General features: G+C 54.1%; 5 protein-coding genes across 5 annotated transcripts; 4 read left to right on the top strand and 1 right to left on the bottom strand.

Moving 5' to 3' along the window:
- Positions 1-1006: 1006 nt before the first annotated feature.
- Positions 1007-2108, top strand: SPBR_00776 (coiled-coil domain-containing protein; the record flags this gene model as incomplete). The annotated part of the gene is made up of 2 exons (XM_040759095.1): positions 1007-1170; positions 1568-2108. The coding sequence occupies 2 exons, from the start codon at positions 1007-1009 to the stop codon at positions 2106-2108; spliced, it is 705 nt and encodes a 234-aa protein (XP_040618112.1).
- A 535-nt stretch (positions 2109-2643) lies between these two features.
- SPBR_00648 (uncharacterized protein) lies at positions 2644-3981 on the top strand (the record flags this gene model as incomplete). The annotated part of the gene is made up of 4 exons (XM_040758967.1): positions 2644-2705; positions 2790-2884; positions 2960-3828; positions 3898-3981. 4 exons carry the CDS (start codon positions 2644-2646, stop codon positions 3979-3981), a joined length of 1110 nt encoding a protein of 369 aa, XP_040618113.1.
- Positions 3982-4493: 512 nt separating this feature from the next.
- SPBR_00198 (uncharacterized protein) lies at positions 4494-7134 on the top strand (the record flags this gene model as incomplete). The annotated part of the gene is made up of 6 exons (XM_040758518.1): positions 4494-4926; positions 4985-5752; positions 5826-5925; positions 5997-6435; positions 6526-6594; positions 6802-7134. The coding sequence occupies 6 exons, from the start codon at positions 4494-4496 to the stop codon at positions 7132-7134; spliced, it is 2142 nt and encodes a 713-aa protein (XP_040618114.1).
- Positions 7135-7384: 250 nt separating this feature from the next.
- SPBR_00518 (CUE domain protein) lies at positions 7385-8956 on the bottom strand (the record flags this gene model as incomplete). The annotated part of the gene is made up of 1 exon (XM_040758837.1): positions 7385-8956. The coding sequence occupies one exon, from the start codon at positions 8954-8956 to the stop codon at positions 7385-7387; it is 1572 nt and encodes a 523-aa protein (XP_040618115.1).
- Positions 8957-9531: 575 nt separating this feature from the next.
- On the top strand, positions 9532-12918 carry SPBR_00107 (uncharacterized protein; the record flags this gene model as incomplete). Its single annotated transcript, XM_040758427.1, has 3 exons — positions 9532-11283; positions 11375-11536; positions 11599-12918. The coding sequence occupies 3 exons, from the start codon at positions 9532-9534 to the stop codon at positions 12916-12918; spliced, it is 3234 nt and encodes a 1077-aa protein (XP_040618116.1).
- Between the last annotated feature and the right edge of the window lie 11208 nt (positions 12919-24126).

Below are 24126 nucleotides of genomic sequence, written 5' to 3' on the forward strand. Positions count from 1 at the left end.
TTCTACTTGCCACACGACGCACTTGCGTTGTTGATAGTCCTGCACAAGTCGGTGGCGGATACAACAGAGAATTTGAGTACGAAGTAAAAAGAGGTGCTGGATATGCCCTCTCGCCCCTGCTGCGTCGTACCTTCCCTGTCTCGTTTCTGTGACAGCAACTGCCCACCTTCGTCGGGAGAGATAAGAAAGAAGGCGATCCAGAGGCGGGAGTCCACAACATCGCCACCGCTCCTCTGCACCTTCCTTGCCTCCATGCATCCCTGACTGCTTACCTGCTTGTCTCTTTGACCGGATGCACCTTCTTGTGTTCCGTGTCGCCATGCCTAGTCTTGCACTTCAAGACAAAATAATCCTGTGCTGTCTCGCTCCTGCCACCCAAGGGCTCTGTTGCATGCCCGGAACAGTGCCCCGCTGCAGCCTGTCTTGCTTTTCCATGCTCTCCCGGCAGGTGCACCAACGAAGGTGCGTTTGTAAACAGTCCATCCTATCTTCTTTCTGTGGTTCATTGGGCTCGTAAGGCTGTTGCTCTGATGTTTCTCTGCTGATCGGGCTTACGACGTACTTGCGACTGGCGCAGCTCTTGGTGTACGACTTGGTGTACGAAAGAAGCAAGAACGACCGAGAAACAAGCTAGGAAGGAATGTCCTGACCAGGCTAGGCGCAGGCTTGCGGGCGCAGCGAGGCACCAAAATCAACTACCTGAAAATCATACCAAGACAAATTGGAGAGCAAGACTTTCATTAGTCGTCCGAGACAGAGCCACGCCCACTCGACAAAGACAAAGCCGCACACGTCATTTTATTTTATCGAATTTCTCGAATTCCCGAATTCTCGAATTTCTACATCCCCCTGTTTGCTTCGCACACCGCAATTGCGATCCCTTCCGTTTCTACGCATTCAATACACCCACGCCCAACCCGTTTTGTGCATTCAGGCTTCCAACACGCGCCACTGAGCATCCGACAACGGCCCACGTCCCCCTCCCACACGACATTCTACCCTCATCATGGCGGGTGGTGGAAGAAAGGCGGCCGAGGCCAGCAGCAAAAAGGCCCAGGGCCAGGCCCGCAAGGCCGACGCGGTGGCCCAGAAGGCGGCCGCGGAAGAGGCCCGGAGAGAGGCTGACGAGGCTGCTGAATGGTCCAAGGGCGCCAAAGGTGCCGGCAAGAAGTGAGTTTCTCTCTCTCTCTCTCTCTCTCTTCTTTATTTCGTATGCCAGGATCATGGGCATGGGGGTGGACACGCGACGGCCCACCGGATAGCACTCCCGCTGGTGTGGCAGCCTTGCAACGACACCTTGCAGCGACATGGAGGGCGAGCGAGGAGGTCGTGGACAGATACACGAAACGATGCGCGCTGTGACGGTTTCTTATGGTTGCGCCAGTTTGCTGCCGATGTATCGTGCTCTTTTCGTTCGGCTGTCCGTCTCGCGTTGTCTGTCCCCACGTCGTCCGTTGCACGTTGCATCGCTTGATTTGTGCAGACACGTCGGCCCCTACAACACTGTGCTTTTTCTTAACCTGATGTCGTTTGTTCTTGTCGACTAACCCGTGGACAACCGGACTAGGGAGGCCGAGGCTGCGAAAAAGGCAGAACTAGCCCGCAAAAGGGCCGAGCGCGATACCCTGCTCGCTGAGGAAGAGAAGAACACACCCGGCCGCGCCGCCCCAAAGAACGCCAAGTCCGCCACCAAGAAGACCACTGCTGCACCGTCACGAGGCCTCGACCTGTCCCAGCTCGACGACGCCGCCCCGGCGGACAAGAAGCTGACTGCCGTCAGTGCCACCGGCATCGACAACGCGCTCGACGCCCTCTCGCTTGACAGCGCCGCCGCCGGTGGGGCAGGCCCCATTGACCGCCACCCGGAGCGTCGCTTCAAGGCTGCCTTTGCGGCATTTGAGGAGCGCCGGTTGGCCGAAATGGACGCCGACGGCTCGAGCAAGGGCCTGCGCCTGAACCAGCGCAAGGACAAGATCCGCAAGGAGTTTGAAAAGAGCCCAGAGAACCCGTTCAACCAAGTGACGGCGCGGTACGACGCGAACAAGGCGGAGGTGGCGCAGATCAAGGACCAGGAGAAGGCCAAGATTGAGAAGCGGTTGGGCGCGTAGGTAGGGTGCGCCTGTGTCGCTGACTGTTTTCTTCGTATGTTGCCTCGCTTTCCGAATATGCTATATTTACCGTCTACGGCTTTGAAAGGTTATAGTCTGGTCCGGGTTTCATATCCTTCCTTTCTACTTGTAAATAGAGTAACTTGAAACAAAATATAAAATGCAAACAAAACCTAGCCACTGCATACGATGCCATGGTCGACAGCAACGGTACCTATCGATATGCTGCCGAGTCGATGACTTCACTCAAGCACCAAGTAGCACCGCCGTGCACAATTAGCCCCTCACCCACTGCCCCTCACTGGGCAGAATGGCCTGCGACGCTAGAGCCGAGCTTCAAGCTCAAGTGGACCGGCAGTATTTGGCCACCGCCCAGCTCACCGCCTTCCCTTTTCCGACCGCATCTCACCTTGCTGGGTAGATGCGCATGAACCCGTCGATCTTTTGGAAACACATGTCGTTTGTCGAGCGATCACGACGTGGACGTCTCTTCACTTCCTCATCTTGAGGGAAGCAATATGCCATTCTTACGGCCATGGCCACATCACGATTCACGAGTTTGCCAACGTTACGGCGACAGAACCTTTTTGCCGAGTTGTAGGTCTCCGCCCACGAAATAGGCGCCCCTGGGCCGTGCCCCGGTCCCGTTCTATATCGCCGCCGCTGACCACACCGCTGCAGCTCCGGCCTCAAACAAGCATGTCCAGAGGGTGTGTTCATGACGCTGACGCCCGGCGACCCGTCTCTGTGGTCCGGCGTCATCTTTGTCCGTGACGGTACGTGTCCGCTTCTCTGGCACTTTTATTATTGTCCAGGCTAGGAACTGGATGAGCTGACAGCATCCTTTGCAGGCCCGTATGCGCCCGCTGTTCTGCGTTTCCAGATCTCCTTTCCCGACTCGTACCCGAGCCTCCCACCGCTCGTGACGTTCGCCACCGACATCTTCCACCCGCTCATCACCCCCCTCACAACATACACCTACACAACCGACATTCAAGACAACGGGACCGTCAGCGCCACGGACGAAGAGCGTCTGCCGCCGGGCGGTTTCAGTCTGCGTCATGGGTTTCCTGCCTGGTTCGGCCGCGGCAACCGCAACAAGCGTCTCAGCGGCCAGCAACAACTTCCGTCCCAGGCGCAGTCCCAGAGTCAGAGTCAGGGGCAACCGATATCCTCACCCTCGTCGTCTCCGCTGCGACCACAGACGCCGCCGCGTTCTACGGCGCCCACGGGCAGTGCCCAGAACACACCCACACCGTCGTCGACCGTGTCAGGTGTCTCGCCCTCGGGCGGCACTCGGCGCGGCCAAAGCCAGCGGTCTTCATTTACACCAACAAGCACGACCCCCTCGTACCTCCTGACGGAGCCGCCGGCCGGCCCCACCGTGTCCACCTACGACGTCCTGCAGTACATCCGCAGCACCTTTGACGATGCCGATGTCCTCGATGCCATCCCGCTCGAGGCCGCCGGCAACCCAGGCGCCTGGAATGCGTGGCGGACGCACCGGCACCAGACACAGAAGGAAACGGCCAACCGTGACGCAGCCGGCTCTCACGCGGCCGCTGCTCAAACACCACTGCCGCCGCCTCCACCTCCACCGCCCCAGAAACCTGGCGAGTGGAACTGGGAGCACGTCTGGGAAGAGCGAGTCAAGAAGGGCATCAGTACGAGCCTCTCGGAGCCGGTTCTTTTTGGCAGTGCGGGTGCTGCCGATGATGTGGTAAGGAAAGCAAACTCCCCTCCCCATCGAAAAAAAGGAAATTCAGGACAACGTTAGCTGACCCCCTAGATCCGCTTCCTGTCCATGGATGACAGTGAAATTGAGGCCGTCAAGGATAACCTGAAACGGACGCTGGGCGCCGAGGTGTCATGAGAATGGTCGTTCGTACGATTTATGTTCTCCGGGTTTTACTGTGACGAACTTTAACTTGTGCTTTCCCAGGCTGGGCGTTGAGGTGGTGGTTCCTTGTGAATGTCAACTTTATTATTTACTTTGCAAATTTCCTTGGATTACGTTCTTTTTCGTCTGTCCATTTTTGTAAGACAACCCAATGGTTCCAGTCTTCCTAGTCGCCCTTTCCACATCTAGAACTCTCGACCCTTGCTGAGATTAGAAGGTCGTCGTCTTACATTTGTATGTGAAGAAGGCGCGACTCGTGCGAAATGCGTTCCTGCAATTTCCTGTAGTTTTCAAGTGCGAGACACGACAGAGAAGTAAATGTAAACAAACAACACGCCGCACTTGGGCTTCTCAGCTTTCCAGTCTGCCACAGTCCCTCCTATCCTTACGCGCCCTTGGATTTTTGGAGCTGCATCTTGGAATTGATCGTCAATCCTCAAAACGACATTACAAGGCTGTAAATGTCCCTTCACTCTTCGGCAGCCATGGACGAAGGCGATAGACAGCCAGGTCCTCTGCGGATCATCAAACGCACGTCCAATCCGCCAATTCAATCCTCAGCCAGCGACAGTGCCCACGGTTCCGGGTCCGACCACGACCAGCTCTCCAGACGAGCAAGTGCGGCCACAGATGAGAGCATGGACAGCATCCAAGAAGATTCCGGTGCGCCCCAGCGGTCCTTGAGCATCCCGAAAAAGCGGAGGACCCTGCTTTCGCAGGTAGATGGAGGCGCCAGCCGCTTTTATGCTGCACCCGAGGCCCATGCGGCCGGCATGGCAAGACGCAGGCGGAACGACACGGACAGTTTCGGCTCAGGGAGTGATCACAGTGACATCGGCATGATGAACGGCAGGTCTGAGGCTAGCGGTGGGTTTGCATCTGTCCGGACGCAGTATCTGAGAGACGGATATCGAGCAGGTTAGTCCGTTCCAATGTAGAAGTCACTTTGAGTAAGACCGGCCTAACAATCATCAAGAAAAACCCGACTACGGCCTGCACTCGTTGCGGCCGTCGTCCAGTCATGGTAGCAGCCGTCTTTACGAAGAAGAAGATGCCTTGGACAACTTCCAGAGGATGCGTCTCAGCAGTGAGGCAGATAGCGCCGGCATAGGCGACGTCTGCCGAAATCAGCAGGGCGAGTACGATGCTCAAAGTAAGGACACGTACAGTCCACATAGTGACGAGTGCTTCATTTGGCCTCCCAACGACTGTGGGAGACGCACGGGCATGCTGCCTGCCTCTTCTGGTAGACACGGTGCATACAACGAGCTTCTGACTCACTCAGGGCTCCATCCTCGCCAGTCTCACCGGCAGCACACGTATGACAGCCGGCCTGTGTCAACCTCGGATATTCTTGCCACCGGTCCTGAACTGTTCCAGCCGGAGCCATATGCGCGGCCCCGTACTGCAATACCTTTTAACAGCCCCTACAAGAGTCATCGCGCATCCGAGTCCTTGCACTTTTGCCAAGACACATCTCGAAGCCACCTGAGCCGCAGACTGAGCCAGGTCAGTGCCAAATCCGAGGTTCGTGCTGAGGTTGACCCACAGATCTTGGTCCCCATCGTCTCAGTCACGCCCGAGTGCAGAACAGTCGAGGGTGATGTGAACAGTTTTTGGGTCGCCATCGAGCTCTTTGCCCACGTCACACAGCCGTTGGACACGGGCTCGTCTCGCGACCACCGTTTTCGACAAGACTACCGTCAAGCCTCAACATCATCGTTTGCCACAGACGACGACCAAGGTGACTCGTCCTGTAGATGTCTCTCAGATATGTTCTTTTCTATTAGCGACTTTCTAATGCATATACATACTAGGCCTCTACCGCTTCGGATACATTTCCAATATGGATATAAAGATCATCTCGTCGTACCAAAGCGAGATCCTTGAGGTCATTGGGAAAAGTCCCAGTCTTTTGTAAGGCCGAGCAAAGACATATGCCAGTTTCGGTGCCACTGGTAATGCTAATTATGTGCCTGTAACACTAGGACGCTCCTTCCCGGCTCACGGCGCCTCATGGTGGTCCATGTCCATCTTGACATGACAAAGAAGAAGCAGGCAGCAGAATCACAGGAATATCGCCCGCTCTCACACAGTAGTACGTCTGATCAGCTGCTGGAGGACCTGGAGCTCCATCTCGGGTCCACTTCCCAAGAGTACATGCAAATCCAGCTCACGTATTCCCACTCCGGGTTTCCCAAGCGCGACGTTGGCAGAGATCCCATGGATCGTGACGGCGGGTGCGTCGAGGTTCGCACTACTATCGAGACAACGGTGACGGCATTGGTAATGCAGCAGAACTCATCATCAATGTGGTCGCCGTCCGCCGCACCGCCTGGTGGTAGTCCCTTAGTCGACATCGTTGCCAAGCACTGGGGCCCGGCAGCAGCTAAGGAGATGGCCAAGAGAATTGCCACCTCGATCGAGGTGAGGATGCTACGGCGGACAGACAAAACATTCAGGACCTGGGACACGGCAGCACGCCACACCAATCATCAATCCCAATCCCCGTCCCAGACATGGCGTCCTAGTACCCCCGAGAACGGCACTCAGGATGGTAGCCTGGACGAAGTGACCCCTCGCGCGGTATCTCATTCTCACCAGCCATCAAACAAGAAGAGCGACCGTCAAGAGGGCGGACAACGCCCGGCGAGGAATACGTCACTTGGCCAGAGTCAGCAACCGATAATACCTGTGAGAATGCCGAAGAAGGATTACCAGCATACTTCAGACAACGCAGCACAGCGATCCGCGTCATCGTCAATATCCCAGAAGCGAGTTTCTCTCTCGCAGGTCCCGCGATTGTCGGTATCGTCCGCCAACATTCCCACTGACTCCGACCCGCCATCTCCAGGATGTCTTTTGCCACGGTCGAAAATTTCGCGATTGGCGTCAGGCGGTCCAAGGCAGGCAATCCCGGACGCGGCACCCCGCAACATTCGGCGTCTCGTTGGCATGGACACAACTAACCTCCAGAATGTGCCCCTTGTGCCATCCGAGCAAAGTTTGAAGAGTGAGAACTGCGGCGATCGGATGCAGGACTACAGCGGGATTCGCAGCAGCAGCCGCAGCAGTACCGTTAGCAAGAGGTCCGGCAAGTGGCCCTGGCCAGGTTGGTTCTCATAACATGTCTTATTGTTAGGTGATTGCAGGTTCGACTTGTGAGCTTATTTCTAAGAGGGCAATGGTGCTCTGGGCGATAGGCCTCGTGTGTATAGTTTTGTGACTGGAGAGGCAAAGCTTTGTACCAAATCGTTTTGTTGACGCAATAACGTTGTCCGACTTCGTTTGTCTTTAAGTCAGCTTTTGTTTTGGCCTGTGTTGGTCGGTCGTTCGACACTCCAAATATACATATACGTCTCATTCTTTGACCGGGTTAATCTGTATAACCCATGCCGGCCTTTTCTCTCTCTTTATCCTTGAGTTTCCACACAGGGACCCCATCATCGTCAAATTCGGCCCACAGAAAGAATGTGCAACCTTCGCGATCTGGTATGTTGCCAGCATGGCACATCCAAAAGTAGCGACCGTGGTTTTCTAGCTTCCGCTGCACAACACGAAGCACACATGCAATGCCACACTTACAGCGGGGAATGTAATTGGGGTGGAAGTCAGCACGATAGTCGCGGTAGGTGACGTTGATGCGCTTGATCCCAGAAATGGGATGCGGGTCAATGGAGGGTGCGGGCGTCACGCAGTGTTTCCACTCCTCTTGCATCTCAGCGTGCATAATGAGCAGAGAGTTGTGTGGCAGGTGGATGCTGATCTGTCCAGCGGCGTCGTCTTCTTTTGCATCCTTTGTGTTCTTTGGGTCTTTGGACGGATCACGGGGCACGATGTGACGCACGCGAAACTCGCGCGCTACGCCCAGCGACATGGACCCAATGACGGCCCGCGGGCCCAGATATGTCAGGTGGTCACTGTGCCATCCCACGCTCTCCTGCCCGCCGTTATAGCAGTTGACAAATGCCGCATTTGGCCGCCACGGCCGCAGGTTCTGGTAACGCAGCTTGCGGCCGCCAGGATAGTGCGTGGCTATGCGCCGCTGAATGGCCTGATTCACAGCGGCTTCCACCAGCGGTCGCACGCGAGCCATGTGCGGCGTGACCGTGCGGATGTCCGACAGCCGCGAGCCGTTGTAGCGGTATCCCTCGTGTGTGTCCGTAGCGAGTACAAATGTTTCGTCGTTTGGTTTGTCAAGGGATAACTGCTGGCCCGTTTGATTTTGGCTAGTGGGATGGTACCCTCCCTCGTTGCTTGTGCCGGCACCGCTGCTGGCTCTCGCCTCTTCCGCCTCAGCAGCCGATTCGAGATAAAGGCAAGACGTGTGTGGACTGGACACAGTTTGGTCAAACAGCTTGAATGTGTACGGCGCGCCAAACGTCTTGGCCTCGGCTAGCATCTCGCGCAACAAGTCGTTGGCCATGTCCGGCGGCAAAAAGTTGTGCACCAGCGTGCATGGCGTGTGGGCCTCGATGTCGACCGGGTCGTACAGGTGCAGCGTGCGGCCGCGCCGGGACAAGAGGGTCGTGGCAGGGCCACCGCCTGCCTTTTTCTCAGGTGATGCAGTGTTTGTCTGCGGGACGAAACTGCGCAACGAGGTCTGCTGTCCAACTACGCCGTCCAACTTCAGCTTCTTCTTGTGTCTCCACTTGTCTGGCCGGCTGTGGAATGCATCGACAGCAGCCTCCACGGATCCTTCATGGGCCAACAGCAGCTCGAGAAGCATGTCTTGATGAATATCGACACTGCCACTGCCGCCGCCCTCGCCGGCGAGGAGGGAGGCCAGTATCGCCAGCTTGACCTCGGTCGACTCGTCGTCTTCATCGACAAACGCAGTCGTCTCTGGTAAGTCTACCCGGCCAATGCATGGCGTCGTCGGGTCCACTGGCGGTGGAGATGGCGATCCCAGCTTCCGTTTTGTCTGTCTTGTCACGAAGGCGTCCATTGTGTCGACATGGTCCCTGTCAAAATGTTGTGACGCGAGAACATTGGAAGACGACAGCGCCGAAAAGTCTCTTCATGAAAGTGCCAGCCATATGACGCCTCGTTTGTCCTTGCAGCCTGGTGTGAACCCCACAGGTCACTTTGAAAGCAACGGTGGCGTTTGGAACACGACCCCACACGCCACATTTGATCTCCAATGCAGCGGTTGTTCACAAATCACCAAATCGAAAACGCGAAAACACGTGATATCAATTAAACCTGAACCCCCTGGAACAACTAGCGCCACATTGGTGCACGTTGCGCAGGCTGTTGGCCCCTGTTTCCCGCACTTGCTAGCGGTTTGCGACGCGCTCACTGAGAAGCTCCTTCCTGTTGGCTTTTGGTTCCAGGTACAAGTGTCAGTTGCTACAGTGTCTAATAGATGAAAGACGGCCAACAACACCTAACCAACGACCAACAACGACAAACCCTAACTTCACTTGGACCGCAACAGATACGGAGACGACAGAAAATACACGCAGTGGACAGGCAATGCCCCTGTGACGGTCGACACGCCTAGAGCTAGAGCCTGGAGCCATGTCGGGCGCTATTGGGAGGAAACGGGCGCGGTCTGAAGACGGCAACAATGATGCTGTTGACGAGAATGTGCCCCTGACTGGGACCGCTGAGGCGACGGGCACAGTGAAGCGGCAGAGGTTGGCACACAGTCACTCGACGGCATCGGTCGCGAACCGGACCAGTGCCAGCGACGACGCGGCCCTGTTCCCCGGAGCCAACATTGCCACGACCCCCCAGACGCCGAGGACCGTCCACGCCGTGGCATCGGCCATCACGGGTGCCCTGGCTTACGGCGTCGGCAGCCTGGTGGGTGCCAGCAAAGATGCCGGCAGAGCACGCGGCCAGGCGCGCGACCGGCTACTGGCGCGGCCGTTTGCGTCCCTGCTACATGAGCGCAACACACGAACGACGCAAGACGACGACCTTGACAAGCTCTACGATTTTCCCGATGACGAGGGGGGCGATGCGAATGCGTCCAATAGACCAACACGCGCTGCGCTCGAATCCGATGTGGAAGAAAACACGCTCGTCGGATCCGCGTCGCCGACGCCCGACACACCCTCAAAGAAACAAACACAGACGCCGTCCGCAATGAAAACGGCGCCGGCGACCACAAAGACGGCGACCGACAAGAATAAGAAGAAGAGACGCGACCTCCTGGAGGACCTGGCCATTGACGGCACCGACAAGATGGCGGCCGGGCTCGAGGGAGGCCGTCTATCTCGACGCGACCGGGTGCGCACTACGCCCATGAACGTGGACCGCGAGATAGGCAACGCGCGCACCCCGAACAGCGCCAGTAAAAGTCGCTCCCGAGGCAAGGCGGTAAATGGAGGTGCGACAGCAGCAGCATCACCGGCACTGGCTGTGGAGCCGGACGTGGCGCCTGCTGTGGCACTCACGACTACAGAAGCGTCTCCTGCTCCTACATCGACGAGAAGGAGGGCCCGGTCAACAACTGCAGCGAAGGTTTCTTCGACAACAGACACGCCTCCGAAGCCGCCCGCCTCACCCAGAGAAAAGACAAACGGGACGGCCATTACAGACACAGAAAAAGGAGACGAAGCTACGCCCGCTTCCACCAGACGATCTCGGGCAAAAGCAACACCAGCCAAAACCACTGAAAAGCCAGTACCGAAGCGAGCCTCTAGGGCAAAGAGCACTTCCAAGGAGGCTGCTGGTACAGCGACGAAGGATACTTCGACAAAGCCTCTAGACCAGTTGGTGCAGAACATCCCACAGACGGACAGCGCACCGGCAGAAGGAGGAGACAGCAGTGACGACACCGACGGCGACGTCTGTGCCATCTGCAGCAAACCCGATTCGGAACCGCCCAATGAGATTATCTTTTGTGAGACGTGCGATCTCGCCGTGCACCAGCAATGCTACAACGTGCCTGTCATACCAGAGGGCGATTGGTTCTGCAAAATATGTCTGCGGCAGCAGAACGACGATACTCTGGAGACGGCTGCCGGTAACCAACGGACGGACTCAGTGGGGGAGGAGTCTGCCGCTGACTTAACAGACAAGGACGACGCCGCCGCTGCTGCCGCCGCTCGCGACCTGGCGCCTGACATTGCCAACTTTGAGCACCACCTCGCCAAGATGAAGCGAGTCTTGCTTGGCCGTTGTACGGGCCGCCAGCGTGTTCGGTTGCAGGGCCAGGACGATGCCTACGACAAGGTTTACCAGGTGGTGAAGCAGACGGTTGTGGCTGGCGAGGGTAATTCCATGATGGTTATTGGTGCGCGAGGCACGGGCAAGACAACGGTAAGTCCAGTCCCAGTCCATACTAGGGTGAGGGGGCGGGCCTTTTCTTTGTTCTTCGCATAATTGAAGAGAAAATCACTGACATGCATAGATGATCGAGTCCATATTGGGTGCTCTGGCTGCCGAGCACGGCGGCGCCTTCCATGTGGTCCGGCTTAATGGATTTATCCACACCGATGACAAGCTCGCCCTGCGCGAGATCTGGCGGCAGCTCGGAAAAGAAATGGCCGTGGAGGACGATGTCGTTAACAAGGTCAGCCTACACCGGTCCTTACCGCCCTTCCTCGTGGCCCTCCTCCCGTACTAACAGCATAGACAAACAACTACGCGGACACGTTGGCCTCGCTGCTAGCTCTGCTCTCGCACCCCTCCGAGATTCAAGGAGCCGCCATTGGCACGGGGGCCGTGGAAAAGGACGGCGATGGTGCCCCAGACGTGACGTCGACGGCCGTCGTTTTCGTCATGGACGAGTTTGACCGTTTTGCCACGCACGCGCGCCAGACCCTGCTCTACAATCTGTTTGACATTGCCCAGGCCCGCAAAGCGCCCATTGCCGTGCTCGGCCTCACCACCAAGATCGACGTCGTGGAGAGCCTCGAAAAGCGTGTCAAGAGCCGGTTCAGCCACCGGTACGTCTACCTGCCGCTCGCGCGCAGCCTGCCCGCGTTTTGGGACATTTGCCGCCACGGTCTTGTGATCGAAGACAGCGACGACGACAAAGACAGCGCCGGGCCCAAGGCAGTGGACATCGCCATGGATGTCGACGAGAAAGAGGGCTACGCCGAGTTCCGCCAGTGGTGGAAGCACATGATCGACAGCGTCAAGGACGACGACCATTTCCAGGAGCAGCTCGCCTTCCACTTTTACAGCACAAAGTCTGTCGCGGCCTTTTGGACGACATGCATCATGCCGTTGGCAGCCGTGTCATCGACGGCACCGCGACTCAAGCTCCCCCCCGTGGGCGAGGCCGCACTGAGCGGTGGTGCTGCTGCTGCGGGCAGTGCCTTCTCGGCCGAAGGCCCCCGCAGTGTCGGCCGGCCGTCTCTGGCTGCGTTGGCTGCGTCGTCCACAATAAAGATCACAAAGAACACGTCCCTGGACGACATCGACCCGCTCCCGCTCGCACCGCCCGACTCCAAACTGCACTTGCTGGCTGCACTCTCGGAACTCGAGCTGTCCCTGCTGATTGCCGCCGCCCGTCTCGACATCGTCCTCAGCACCGACACGGTCAATTTTGCCATGGCCTACGACGAGTACGTCTCCCTCATGGGTCGACAGCGCGTCCAGTCGTCCCTGGCCGGCTCCGGTGTGGGCTCAGGCCGCGGGGTCGGCCGGCCGCCCGGTGGGAGTTCCAGTACCGTCGGTGGCACCGTTGTTGGCGGCGGTGCACGCGTATGGGGCCGCGGTGTCGCCTCGCGCGCCTGGGAACGTCTAGCCGCACTGAGTCTGCTGATCCCGGCGGGGATGGGTGCGAGCGCCCGCGCCCGCGGACCCGGCCGGCCCAGCAACGCGCTGGTGACAAGCGGTCTGGAGGGCCGCAGCATGTGGCGGACCGAGGTGGCGCTCGAAGAGATTGCCGCGGCACCCGGTGTCCGGTTAAGTGCTGTGATGGCGCGTTGGTGCAAAGAGATTTGATATTTGATTCGGGGCCACAAGGGGAGGATCAGGGCCCATCTTATCATCACATATGGATAGCTCACGAAGACATAATAGAACCACAAACGATGCAGGTATAGCTAGCATACAACTATAAAGATAAAGAAAATGCACCTGTTCAACGTTTGCTGCATCTTTCCTGGTCACAGAGACTGGGCATCTATTCATCCGCGTGCAACGGACTACAAACGGTGACTCTTGACAGATGCATGCGGCTGTTTATTTTGTGCATCGTGTTTACATGCCTGTGTATTCGCTGCGAGTCTGCACTGCCCTGCATGCAAACGCTCGTGACAGCAGTTTGACATTGCATTTCCGTCGTGGATATGCAGGAGGCTGTTTGCGACGAGACGCGATGTTGTGATACGGCAGCCATGCTGTCCTCAGAGGCCCAAGGGTTCTTAATAGGATGACTCTTCCTATCTCTTACACACACACTGATTCCATTGTTTCTAGCGGGACCCTGTATTCTGATAACAAGGCTAACAACATGCCTTGGCGAGTGATGAATCCAAAAAAAGTCGTCTGAAGACGGTGATCGCCAGGGACGAGATTCTTTCCCGTCTCGTTTCATGTCACATATTGTACATTCACAACATGAGTGACATTCATGATACAATATCGACCTGTGATAATTCTCCGCGCATGATGCTTCTAGAAGCAATGGAAAAAGTGACGGAAGAATCCGAAACGAGGATCTCTGATGCTTATTTTGTGCTCTGTAGGCCAAAGCATCATGGTACTTTTAGGTACCGCGAACGACAGTTCACAGCCGTGAGATAATATGACATGTTTAAATACATCGCATTACAACCTATGTTGTATGTTGTACATGCACAATGCTTTCTTCGTTCTCTCCAAGTGCAAAATTCTCACTGGTTATCCATTCGGAACCAAAAGGTGCCAGTGACCTCAACCTTGCTCGGCAAATTTTGAAACATGTCGATCGTCATCATTGCGCCAGCCTCGCGGTCTGACGGAACAAACTAGTAGACCTTCGGGTGGAATGACTGGGCTTGGCCATGATATTCGGCGGGAAATCACCCCCCACGAGCCGACGACCATCTTTCTCTTTCGTTTTACTGCGGTATACGAAGTACATCGTACGGTTCAATAAAAGAATCATCGGTTGGATAGGCAGTGCAGGAGGACGACAGAACAGAATGCAAAAGTACATCAGGCAGGATTCTGACACGAAGGCTACAGGGTACATACAAATGTGCCGTTTTTTTATTTGTGTCTTGGCTGCCGGACTCCATAGTCCGATGTCACGTCTCTATTTTTCACCAAATCTCCAAGGGGCACGGCAGGGCGGAAATAGAATATTGAGTAAATTGATCCTTTGGATTGAGCAAGGGGGGGTGGACCGCCGTAGAACACATGGAAGACGGCAGAAGATGCAAAAATGGCCCATCAGCAACGGGCCAGATCTGGTCTTTTTGTTTGTCCTGCCGCCCTGCTCCAGCCCCCAGACCCCATTTTGCCGCCCATTTGTATCGGCTGTGCCATGTGGCAAGCAAGACAAAACATGTCTCTCGTGTATACAATGTACTTCAGCAGGCGGCGTGTCGTTAAAAACAGTACGGAGTATTTACTCCATACGACGTATTCTGCATTACGGCATACCTTCTCGTACATACGGCGTAAGTCTCTTTGATAAAACTACTCTTGAAATTGAAGACCGCACCCAGGCACCCACATGGCTGAAGGTCTGAAATAAGGGAGGGGGGATAAAATTACTGCACAAAATTAGTTCACAATTGAGCAAAATTAGACGACGCATCACGGACTCATTTGTGCACCGTGCTGCCCTCCCCTGTCACGCGGTCGGTCCCATTTTTGGCGCAGCATGCTCCGTATACTTCTCGCTATCGCAGACATGTCCATTTTTCCCCCCCCGTTGATTCTTACAAGAAAAGCGTTGTTAAAGATGACAAGATAAGGTAAAGAATTGTCACAAATACGGCATACAAGACAGTAGATTCGCTGGGTGAACTGGTATTATTGCCATTGCCGGCGTGTCATATGCTGCAAGGATAAGGGGATATCACATTTCTGTTTCCTATTTATTCATTTTTCCATATTCCTTCATCCCTTCTACCAGCCGTACCAGAATTGTATCCTGACCATCACAAGGACTCTCCATCGGCTTGAAACATGCCAATTTTGGCGATATCTCACGGTACCTGTACACCGCAATTGCACGGAGCTCAATAAATAAACGTGTCATGTGTCGTGTTTAGACTTAAAGGAGGCTGTGCAAGCAATGAAAGACTCCGCCCTTCAAGACACATCGCAGGACCTTCTTCGACCTCTGACAGAAACGACATTGTGTTTTGATTGTGTCCTAGTCACATTGTCTTGCTCTGTCATCTTGTCTCTTATTTTCCTCGTCCGACATACTTCGTACAGGAAATGAAGATCCCCGGTAGAGTGGTATTGTCTGGCGTTTGGTTTTCCACGTGGCTGTCCCCACCTTTTCCTAGACCAATTTTACTTTTTCTTCCTTTTCTCTTCGTTTCGTTTTCTATTCAGACTTTCCATTCAACCGGGCCTATGGCGTTACTCGGTCATGCCGTTATCAATCTTACTTTCCTACATTTTTGTGGGCTTTGATGGGCGACTAAAGTCATGTTATGTTGCTCGTGGAGGATGTACCAGAGAGACTCAATATGACGGCCCAGGTCCTCCGCGTTTTACTCCGTATCGGAGAAAGGGATGGCGTTTATTGAGTACATGAAATTTGTCAAGAACTATTTTGGCCCGATTCTGAAACAACGCCATCTGGCAACGTGGGAAAACAGGGTCCAAGAGGGAAGCAAATAGGACATACTCCGTAATACTCCGCTGTAGAAAGCAAAATCGAAAAACTCAAATTGCTCTTTTGGTGGAACGGTGGATTCGGGTCGGCTTCTGTCATTCTTCTTTTAATCCTTCTTTCGCCACCTTGCTAGCATACACAGTGTCCAGTATCTTTTGCTTGCACTTTGTGCCCCATAAGCCCCGTCATACAGGTTGCAGGTTTGCATGGTCGCCATGTGAGAAAAAAGTCTGGGCGCCAGTAGTTTTCCCCCTTTACTTTCCATGGGTGTTGATAAAGGTGGGAATTCCCGTTAACGGTCTAGCCGGCCATGGGTTGACTGGCGGTTGGGTTCCCAGGGACGCATAATTTCAGAGGGCAAAAAGGATCTCTTAAATTCAAATGATTGTCGCACATGGGGAATCTGACACTCCAAACCTCGAGGGCTCTTCTGACAGTCTAGACAATTTGACACTCTTTTCCAATGTTACCGTTCACACGCGACGATGTGACGTCGCCCAACCATCAATGCAGTTCTGTGGTACAGCATTCTCGCTTCGGAGGCTTAGCAGCACCACGGCAAGTAATATGATGACGACGTCAGATGCGCAGATGCCTCGTGGCACAGCGTGTGGTATTTTTCCAGTTTTGCTTGGCTCGTCAAACCATGTGGCCGCCCCCTCGCGTGGCCGCCTTTCCTTTTTGTTTCTGCCCTAAATTACGTCGTATTTACTCGTACAATGTCTCACCTGTGATGACCTCCTTATTCTGTCATTGTCTTGGCACCTTCGCATCGTTCCTTTTCTTGTTTCCTGTTTATTCTTCGTATTTACTAATCAACATACTTTGGAATTGATGTGTACCTCTGCTATTGGTTTCTTGTCATTTTGTGTCTCCTTATTTGAATTTTTTTTTCAAACTCGCTAGGCCTTTTATCTTCTGCGCGTCGATTCCGCCATTTTCTCGTCGCGGCATAAAATGACCAGTCACTTTCCTGTCACCCGGTTACGTACAACTCACATCTGCACAATTGCCTACGACACTGCACGCATTTTGCACTCTACCATCGTCATTCACTCGTGCGGCAGAAGGCAGACGGTGTGCTTTTGTATTGTGTAATTCGCCGTATTGTCTTGGCCCCGCACCGACGGACGGCAACAGAGATAGATAACCATACGGCCTCCTTATCCGCACCCAACCTCCTCCGTTCGGGAGGTCGTCATGTTTCTGACGCTTGCTGACAACCAATGACAGATGCAAAGACGTTAGAGATCCGTAGGGGGCGGGTTTGTGAGATAAAAGAAACAACTCCACGATTTTTAATCTAGAAGCTCTTGTTAAATACAATAATGGCGTATTAAATGCCCCAAAAAGAAACGTACGACAACCAAACTAAAACCAGTTCTAATGCCTTTCGGGTAACCGGCCTGAGCTGGCCCAGGCTGGGCGTTCCCACTATTACTTGAACTAGTGGTATGTTGAAAGAAGTGTACATTTTGGTGTGCGGCTAAGGGATGACCTGCAGCCACAAAAACGCAAAGCACGGATGGACAATATCAAACGCGTATGACTATTTTGTATTTACGGAATAGAGTTTATGTAGCTATGGGACTCCATGCGATACGACTGCATCCTACGGCGTACAGCCTGCGCTTCCGGTGTAGGAGTCCGTGATGTGCGAAGTCGGTTAACAGATCTCGCCGTGTGAAGACGGGCATACATCCACACTGCTACCGTTTTCAACGACTTTCCATTGCGTATTTTGTTCACAAGACAATAGAAAACAAAGTCACCTCGTGGAAATTAGAATCAAAACGACAAAAAGAGAAGAAGCTACCACGGCAGCAGACCAACACAAAGCCCGCCTGCATGCCGTGTCGGCCAGTGTTTGCTACGTCGAGAATCGCCGTGAGGTATTCGATGATTTACGCGCGTATTGCCAACGATGGGACAGGCTATTAGATTAGCTCATATTTTTGGCCGCCGCCAAGTACGGAGTACTCGAGGTCCTTTGTGTCGGATAGACAACCTTGGCAACGGCCACATGGCATCCCGCCCGTATCTAGTTTGGACACTTATTGCTCGCGGCGGCAGGGCCGCGTATTAATATCACAATAACACCCTTGCTATTGGTGAATAATAGAAAAGGCAAACAATGATAACTACGCGGAAGGACAAGAGCATCGGTAGCAGTCATCGTTCCGTGCCAAACTGACTCGTTCCGTGGTCGGGCGTCCCGTCCTGTTCTTCACAGCTTCCGGGAGTTCCAGGACAATGACTTGATGGTGTTTGGCATCCCGACGGTTTGTTTTTACCAATTAGCTGTGCTCGGACGTCTTGCCACGCGACATATCGACGTTTGGACCTCTCTGTTTTTGGTACTTGTGTTTCCTCTTTGTGTCCTCTCCACCTTCTTCTTTTTATTTTCGGTTGTATTTCCCCTTTTTGTCGCTCGTTTTTGTCAGTGCGCGTCTCCTTGCATCCGCGTGGGGACGAAAACACGTCCTGGCTTTTGCGATTTAGGTTTTGGTTGTGGCGTTTTTATTGTATCCGTAAGTCGTTGCGTATTTTGTCTCACTTCCTCTTTGCCCCTATTTTGTTGTCGAATTTCCCGAGTTGTGAACTGGCTTTTCTCTCTTGCTGTTTGGGGTGCGTCATAGAGTCGTAAGCTCTTTCCCTTCTTCACTGACCAGATGGCCCGTTCTTTCCAAATCCTAGTCGTACACGGGGTCTACGTCTTAGGTAATTGCTCCGTTTGCCGAAATCCCGGCTGAATTGAAACGCCGCCACGTGCCAACCACGCACAAACAACGTGTCAATGATGGAAGGGATGAAAAAGTGATACTTGAACGCCGAGGCAGGAGCCAAGGGGGTCGAGCACGATAATTGCAGCTGTTGTAATCCCCAAAAAGCAGGAGCCGCTCCATTTACCAATCGCTCTTGCCATCTAGATTTTGCGTTGCGCACCTTGTGTTGTATGTTTTAGTTGTTCTACGTCTGTCCGGCTCGTTCCTCTCTCATCCGGTCTTTCCTTCCTGGTCACTTGCGTGTGGCTAGGTTGCTGTCCGCACCAGAAAAGACACCCCAGTCTGATTATCAGCTCCTACAACGGAACCAACGATCAACACACTCCATACTCGTTGAAAATATCGCTTAATGCAACAATAAGGAGACAGTCGGCAGGCCATCTCCATCAGTCTAAGAGTTGTCTATCCCCTCTTACTATGGAAGTGGCGTGGCGCCTCATAGCTCGTTGGGTTGAAGCCATTAGGGCACCTTCCTAAGATGCAGAAGGCTAGCACGCCTAGACCAAATGACCCAGGCCCGCCTGAAGGGCCAGGGAACGAGCTTGTGCCCAACCCATTGTGTCGCACTTTCTCTCGTCGTTCAGCAGCCTGTCTCACTGTCCGCGTCCACTGGTCCTTGATCCATGGTCCATGGTCCTTTTCAGCTCCCGTCTAGTGATTTACCCATGCCCCGTCTCGCCCCTGTTTTCACTACTCGTTTTGCACGCTCGCACGTTTTGAGCTCTTCTGTTTGGGGTAGCGAGCGGGGTTTGCAAAGGCAATGCTGCATAGTGGACGCCGAGGACCTCACGAGCGGGAGCGGCGGACCAACTGGTATCGTGGATCCGCAGGTTGTTCCCAGTTGCAGCTCGACTTTGTTTTAGTGCCATGAACACTATTGTTTTTCGTTCTCCGCACTTGACTCTGACGCTGCAATACATGCCCGCCCATGTCTTTCCTGAAGTGTCTGCTTCCTGCTCGTGAGCGCGGATCTTGCAACAATGAAGAAAGGGGAGAGAGGGAGAGAGCAGCTTGTTATTTAAGAAAAAACCTCTATTTGTTCTCAGGAAAGTTACGATGCAGAGGCCTGGTATCGACCATGCAAAGTGCGCTGCTCTGGAGTATTACGTAGCACTGGCCAGGCAATAGTAAACAAAAGTGTGCCCCGCCATTTCTTCTCTCGGCCAATGTACGAATTACCTCGCCGTCGCTTCAACGCACTGGCGCCTATGTAGTAACACGCGATGCATGTCCGGATGCAATGCACATTTGATGCAACGGGAGCTGTATGTCTCGCCCTTTGAGCTGTGTCCGGTGCCGCTTTAATGGCTTTTCTGCGTTTCTCTCCTTCTGTTTTCTGCTCCAGCCTCCTCTGAATGGCCCCTTCCGAAAACGACAGGAACTACAATAGCTCTCGCGAGTTTTTTTTTTTCTCTTACCATTCCGTTCTTGCCTTTTTTTCCTTCGCGTTGGTCCTTCCTTCGGATTCGTGTTTTTCAAAATTCTCTAAAATACCAATCCGCCCGCCGCGAAACTTGCTTCTGTTTCTATTTTGCTTTTCTCGTTCTTCTCTCGCCCATTGCCTCCATCTTTCGCCGACGCTCACGGATTTGAATCGCATATTTTCTCCCGACCATATTCTTCGCCATCCCGAATAGTGGTTGGTGCCTGGCGATCTCTCGACCAGAGGACCGTCCCGTGGACCCCTTATCTGTTTTTTTCAGCTCATTTCCAGCGATTTGCTGGTCTTCGGAAACACGACATCCCAAAACCGTTTTCCCTTTTTTCATTCACAGCCCTCCAAAATTGCCCCCGCTGCTGCCCCTCGACCTCCTCCACAAGCACGCACAAATCAATTCAATTACCGATCCAAATCCCATCGCCAACGACGAGTCTCACAAGCGACTGGAGTCGTTATTTGCAGCGCCCTTTCCCCCATATATCGCTTCCACGTCGCTCGTCTCGCTCTTCCTCTCTGTTTCAGGCCCAAAGTTCTGCGCGACGTCGTACGCCGTCGATTCAACTGGCAAACTGCACATTTGATCCGTCGAGGTGTCTGAACGAGCTTCGAAGGTACATCCACGTCCAATCGAACATCGCTGCTTTTCGCAAATTTCGACCCGGGCTTGCTTGTTCGCACACCAGAGCCAGGCGACTAAATTAGAAAGAAGAAAGACAGGGAAAAGAGCAGAGAGCAACGAAACGCGCGAAACGCGAAAGAGAATCAAACCTTAGTTCGTGTACGGACCACATCTCGACCCTTCCTTGTCGCGCATCCTTGCTCCGTGCGTGCACTAGCAGCTGGACTTGCCCCGCCGCTGTCGTTTTTGCCTCGCCGTTTCACTGGGACAGTTTTGCGGATTGTGTTGCAACTCACAGGTCACTGCTCGCAGCCTTGGTGGCTAAGCTCTCCAAGCGGATCGATTACTCTATACCTCAGCTCCCAAGATCTCGCCCCTCGCCTGTCACGAAACGCCAAACATCGAGAAACCAGGGATCGTAGAGCAATCTGTTGGGATCGTGGTCGACGATTTCAATCGTCGTTCTGTGCTCGCTACTCGTTGCTCGGTCGGAGTGCCGCGTTTTTCGTGTGCCGTCTGTTTCTCAGTGAGTCTGTTTTTCTTTCCAGAATCCGCACGTTCGTGCGCGAGCCGCCCTTCCCTTCCCATCATATCATCTTGTTCAGGCACACATCCCTTCCCGTGCCGTTCTAGATTATCCTCCTCCTCTGTGTTTTGCTTTCTTACGATGTATGGTTACCCTTCCTTTGGTGTTCTGGAAACCACGCGGGGACACGGTTGCTTTGATTTGGCCTTTCCCCCAATCTCGTCCCGCCCTCATCGCATTGTTCGCCTGCAGATCTCCTTTGTCGATTTGGTTGGTTTCCACGGCCAGATAAAGTTACCTTGAACAAGCCCATCGCCTTTAACGCTGGAATTTGTCCCCTTGACTGGTATTAAGGAGCACTTGTTCGACGCCTAGACTCGCAGGTGTTTGGTATTCTGGGATGTCAACCCATATCAACTGCTGCGCTAATGACACGGGTGCATCTTTTGCACCTTCTTGCTGCCTCTTTTCGTGAGGAGATAGGGCCACTGGATTTCTCATGTTATCCCCAAAGAGCATTTTATGTCCATGAAGAACTCGACTTTCTATCCCTGCACGTCTTTACCTATGCAACTCATGACAGTTGTTAGCATACCACGCCTCATAAATCCACTTGATCCTTCTGCACTCTCTGCACCATCCCATATCATCGGCACCTTTGTTTGCTGCCCTGGCAAAGAATAGTACTGACAGGCATCTTTCCTGCTGCAGACCAACGAAAGGAGACTTGTACTGTCGTACATTTCCACACTTGCGGAGCACACTCCGCCTTCTGGTGTCGTCCTGTCAGAATCGACCTGCCGACTCGCATCCATTTCGACCGGCGTCACGTATCTTGAAGACAACTACAAGCAACTGCATGATATAACACGCTGTCCGTACGGAGACAAAACCTCAGCCGAACTGATCGACGTAGCACCGACATATCGCGTCGTCAGTGCGAGACACGAGTCGGCAGTCACTACAAGACGGCCAAGTTAGGTCGCCACTTTCCAAAAGACCGCTTGCGGGGCTACATCGAACGACAAAAACCGGGCGTACAATTCAATCCCAAGAAGGTGTCCAAACTGGGCCCCAGCCAACCGTCAAGGTATGTGCTTTTTTCGCGTTCTCTCTGTCCATTATCCTTACTTCTTTGGGATTCCGACCGTTTGCACATCTGGCGCATCTTGCGTCAAAACACCTCTTTTCACATTTGGCGATTGCTTCAATCCCCCGATCTTGCGTGCGACCGCGATAGTGGAGTCATTATACTAGGACAGGTCGGAGATGGTTACCGACTTTATCGTGGGCGTCGTTTTCTGTGTCTCGTTTTGCACGCTTTTGTTTCGCCCATTTTTTGGGTCGTGATATTTTACCTATTCTGCACCATTTTGCGCCGCTCTTATACTGTTGCGTCTATTTGCCCCAGAATTTTTTTTTGTTCATTTCAGCATTTCGCCTCCAGTCGCAGTCTCGGACCATTCAGCCAGTGGCTGGTCTGAGCGCTTTTGAGTCTCTCGCTCATTTTGCTAGTCAGTTTCTTGGCCCCATTGTTCTCTCACACTGTTCGCCCGCTCCGGAATGATTTCTGCACGCGTGCGGGACATGGGGGGTGGAGACTGTTTGAAGCATTTTGTGTTTTTGTGCGGATTGGCTGCGATTTCTGCATTTTGTGGTTATGGTTGCAGAACTGCAGGGGTACTTGTCCTAAAACAGCCTGGCCGGGGGAGGCAGATCCCTGAAAGCCACGCGCAGATCTCGCCGGCCACGCTCTTCTCAGACCGTGTTTTCCACGAGGTCATCCGCTCCACTCACCATGCTCGCACAAGTATCCTGCTGTACCGGGTACTTGCTTTGTGCTTTCAAGTGCCGGTTTTACAGTGTGACCGCTGTAATACGACCACCCATTTCCCAGACACCACCTCCATTCCACCAACACCATCTACATCCAGCACACGTCCTATCCACATGTCCACAAAACTGCCACACACCGTTGGACACTGCCGCGCATCGTTACTTCGGCTGCCATGTGCAGCGTGAAACAGGCGCGAGATTTCCTCCGATTCGTCTTGTCCACCCCAACGACGCTGAGACGTTCATTGTGGTTTTGCTGTCGGCTAGTTGCTGGCGCCTAAGAGAAATGGCCAAAATTTGTCAATGGAAACAGCAGGATGCACAATGCTACAGTTCGTACGAGCTTTGTTGCGACGTAAGACATCTTGACCCCATCGGGCTGGCCGTCCGACAAACACCACAACCGGCCGCCTAACAAGGACTGCCGTCATCAGCGTGACCTGGCCGGTTGGATAACGCTCGACGAGGTCGCTCCTGGTCGGTCTTGTCGGCCTGTCTTCTTTTCTCATCTTCCCGTCCTTCCATTGCCAGTTCCTTGTCGCCATGTCGCCCTTCCATTTCCTCCTGCACCCAGCGGGTCGGGCACAAAGCTGGGATTTGAGTACTTCACAGCCCTACCTGCCCTGCGTCCGTCATCTCACAGACGATGCTGAAACGTTGGGGGCCGGTTTTCACTACATGACCTCTCCCCTCCTTTCTCTACATCTAACGAAATTGCTCCGGCTTAGTGGGCCTTGGAGATTCCGCCACAGCCGGGATGACGCTGGCTATTCTGTCGTTCTCTCCTTGATATCGTGAATGCCAAGGCGGTGACCAGGTGACACGGTCGGAGAGAGCGACAGCCCGCGATGCACGCATAACCGTCTGAACTAGGCAGGCCTCCTTGTTTCTACTTGCTCGCCGGGTGCCATTTCTTCCTGGGCAACTGGCCAGACTGGGCTGGTCGCGTTGGTAGCGTGGAGCGTGCCTCATTGTGCTGTCGCTTTCCAGAGTTTGTTGCCGGGAATTATCTGGGAATTGGCACTGCATGCGCAGAGGCTCGGCATCGTTCGGCGCTAGTGGTGACAGCCCAGCGCTCACAGTGCCAGAGTGCTTGCATTGGGGGCCTGGGGCCCTGGGGCCCTGGGGCCTTGTTGCCCCTGCTGCTTCTGGAGTGCC

The sequence above is a fragment of the Sporothrix brasiliensis genome, assembly GCF_000820605.1.
Source record: "Sporothrix brasiliensis 5110 chromosome Unknown Cont19, whole genome shotgun sequence".
Lineage (NCBI taxonomy): Eukaryota > Fungi > Ascomycota > Sordariomycetes > Ophiostomatales > Ophiostomataceae > Sporothrix > Sporothrix brasiliensis.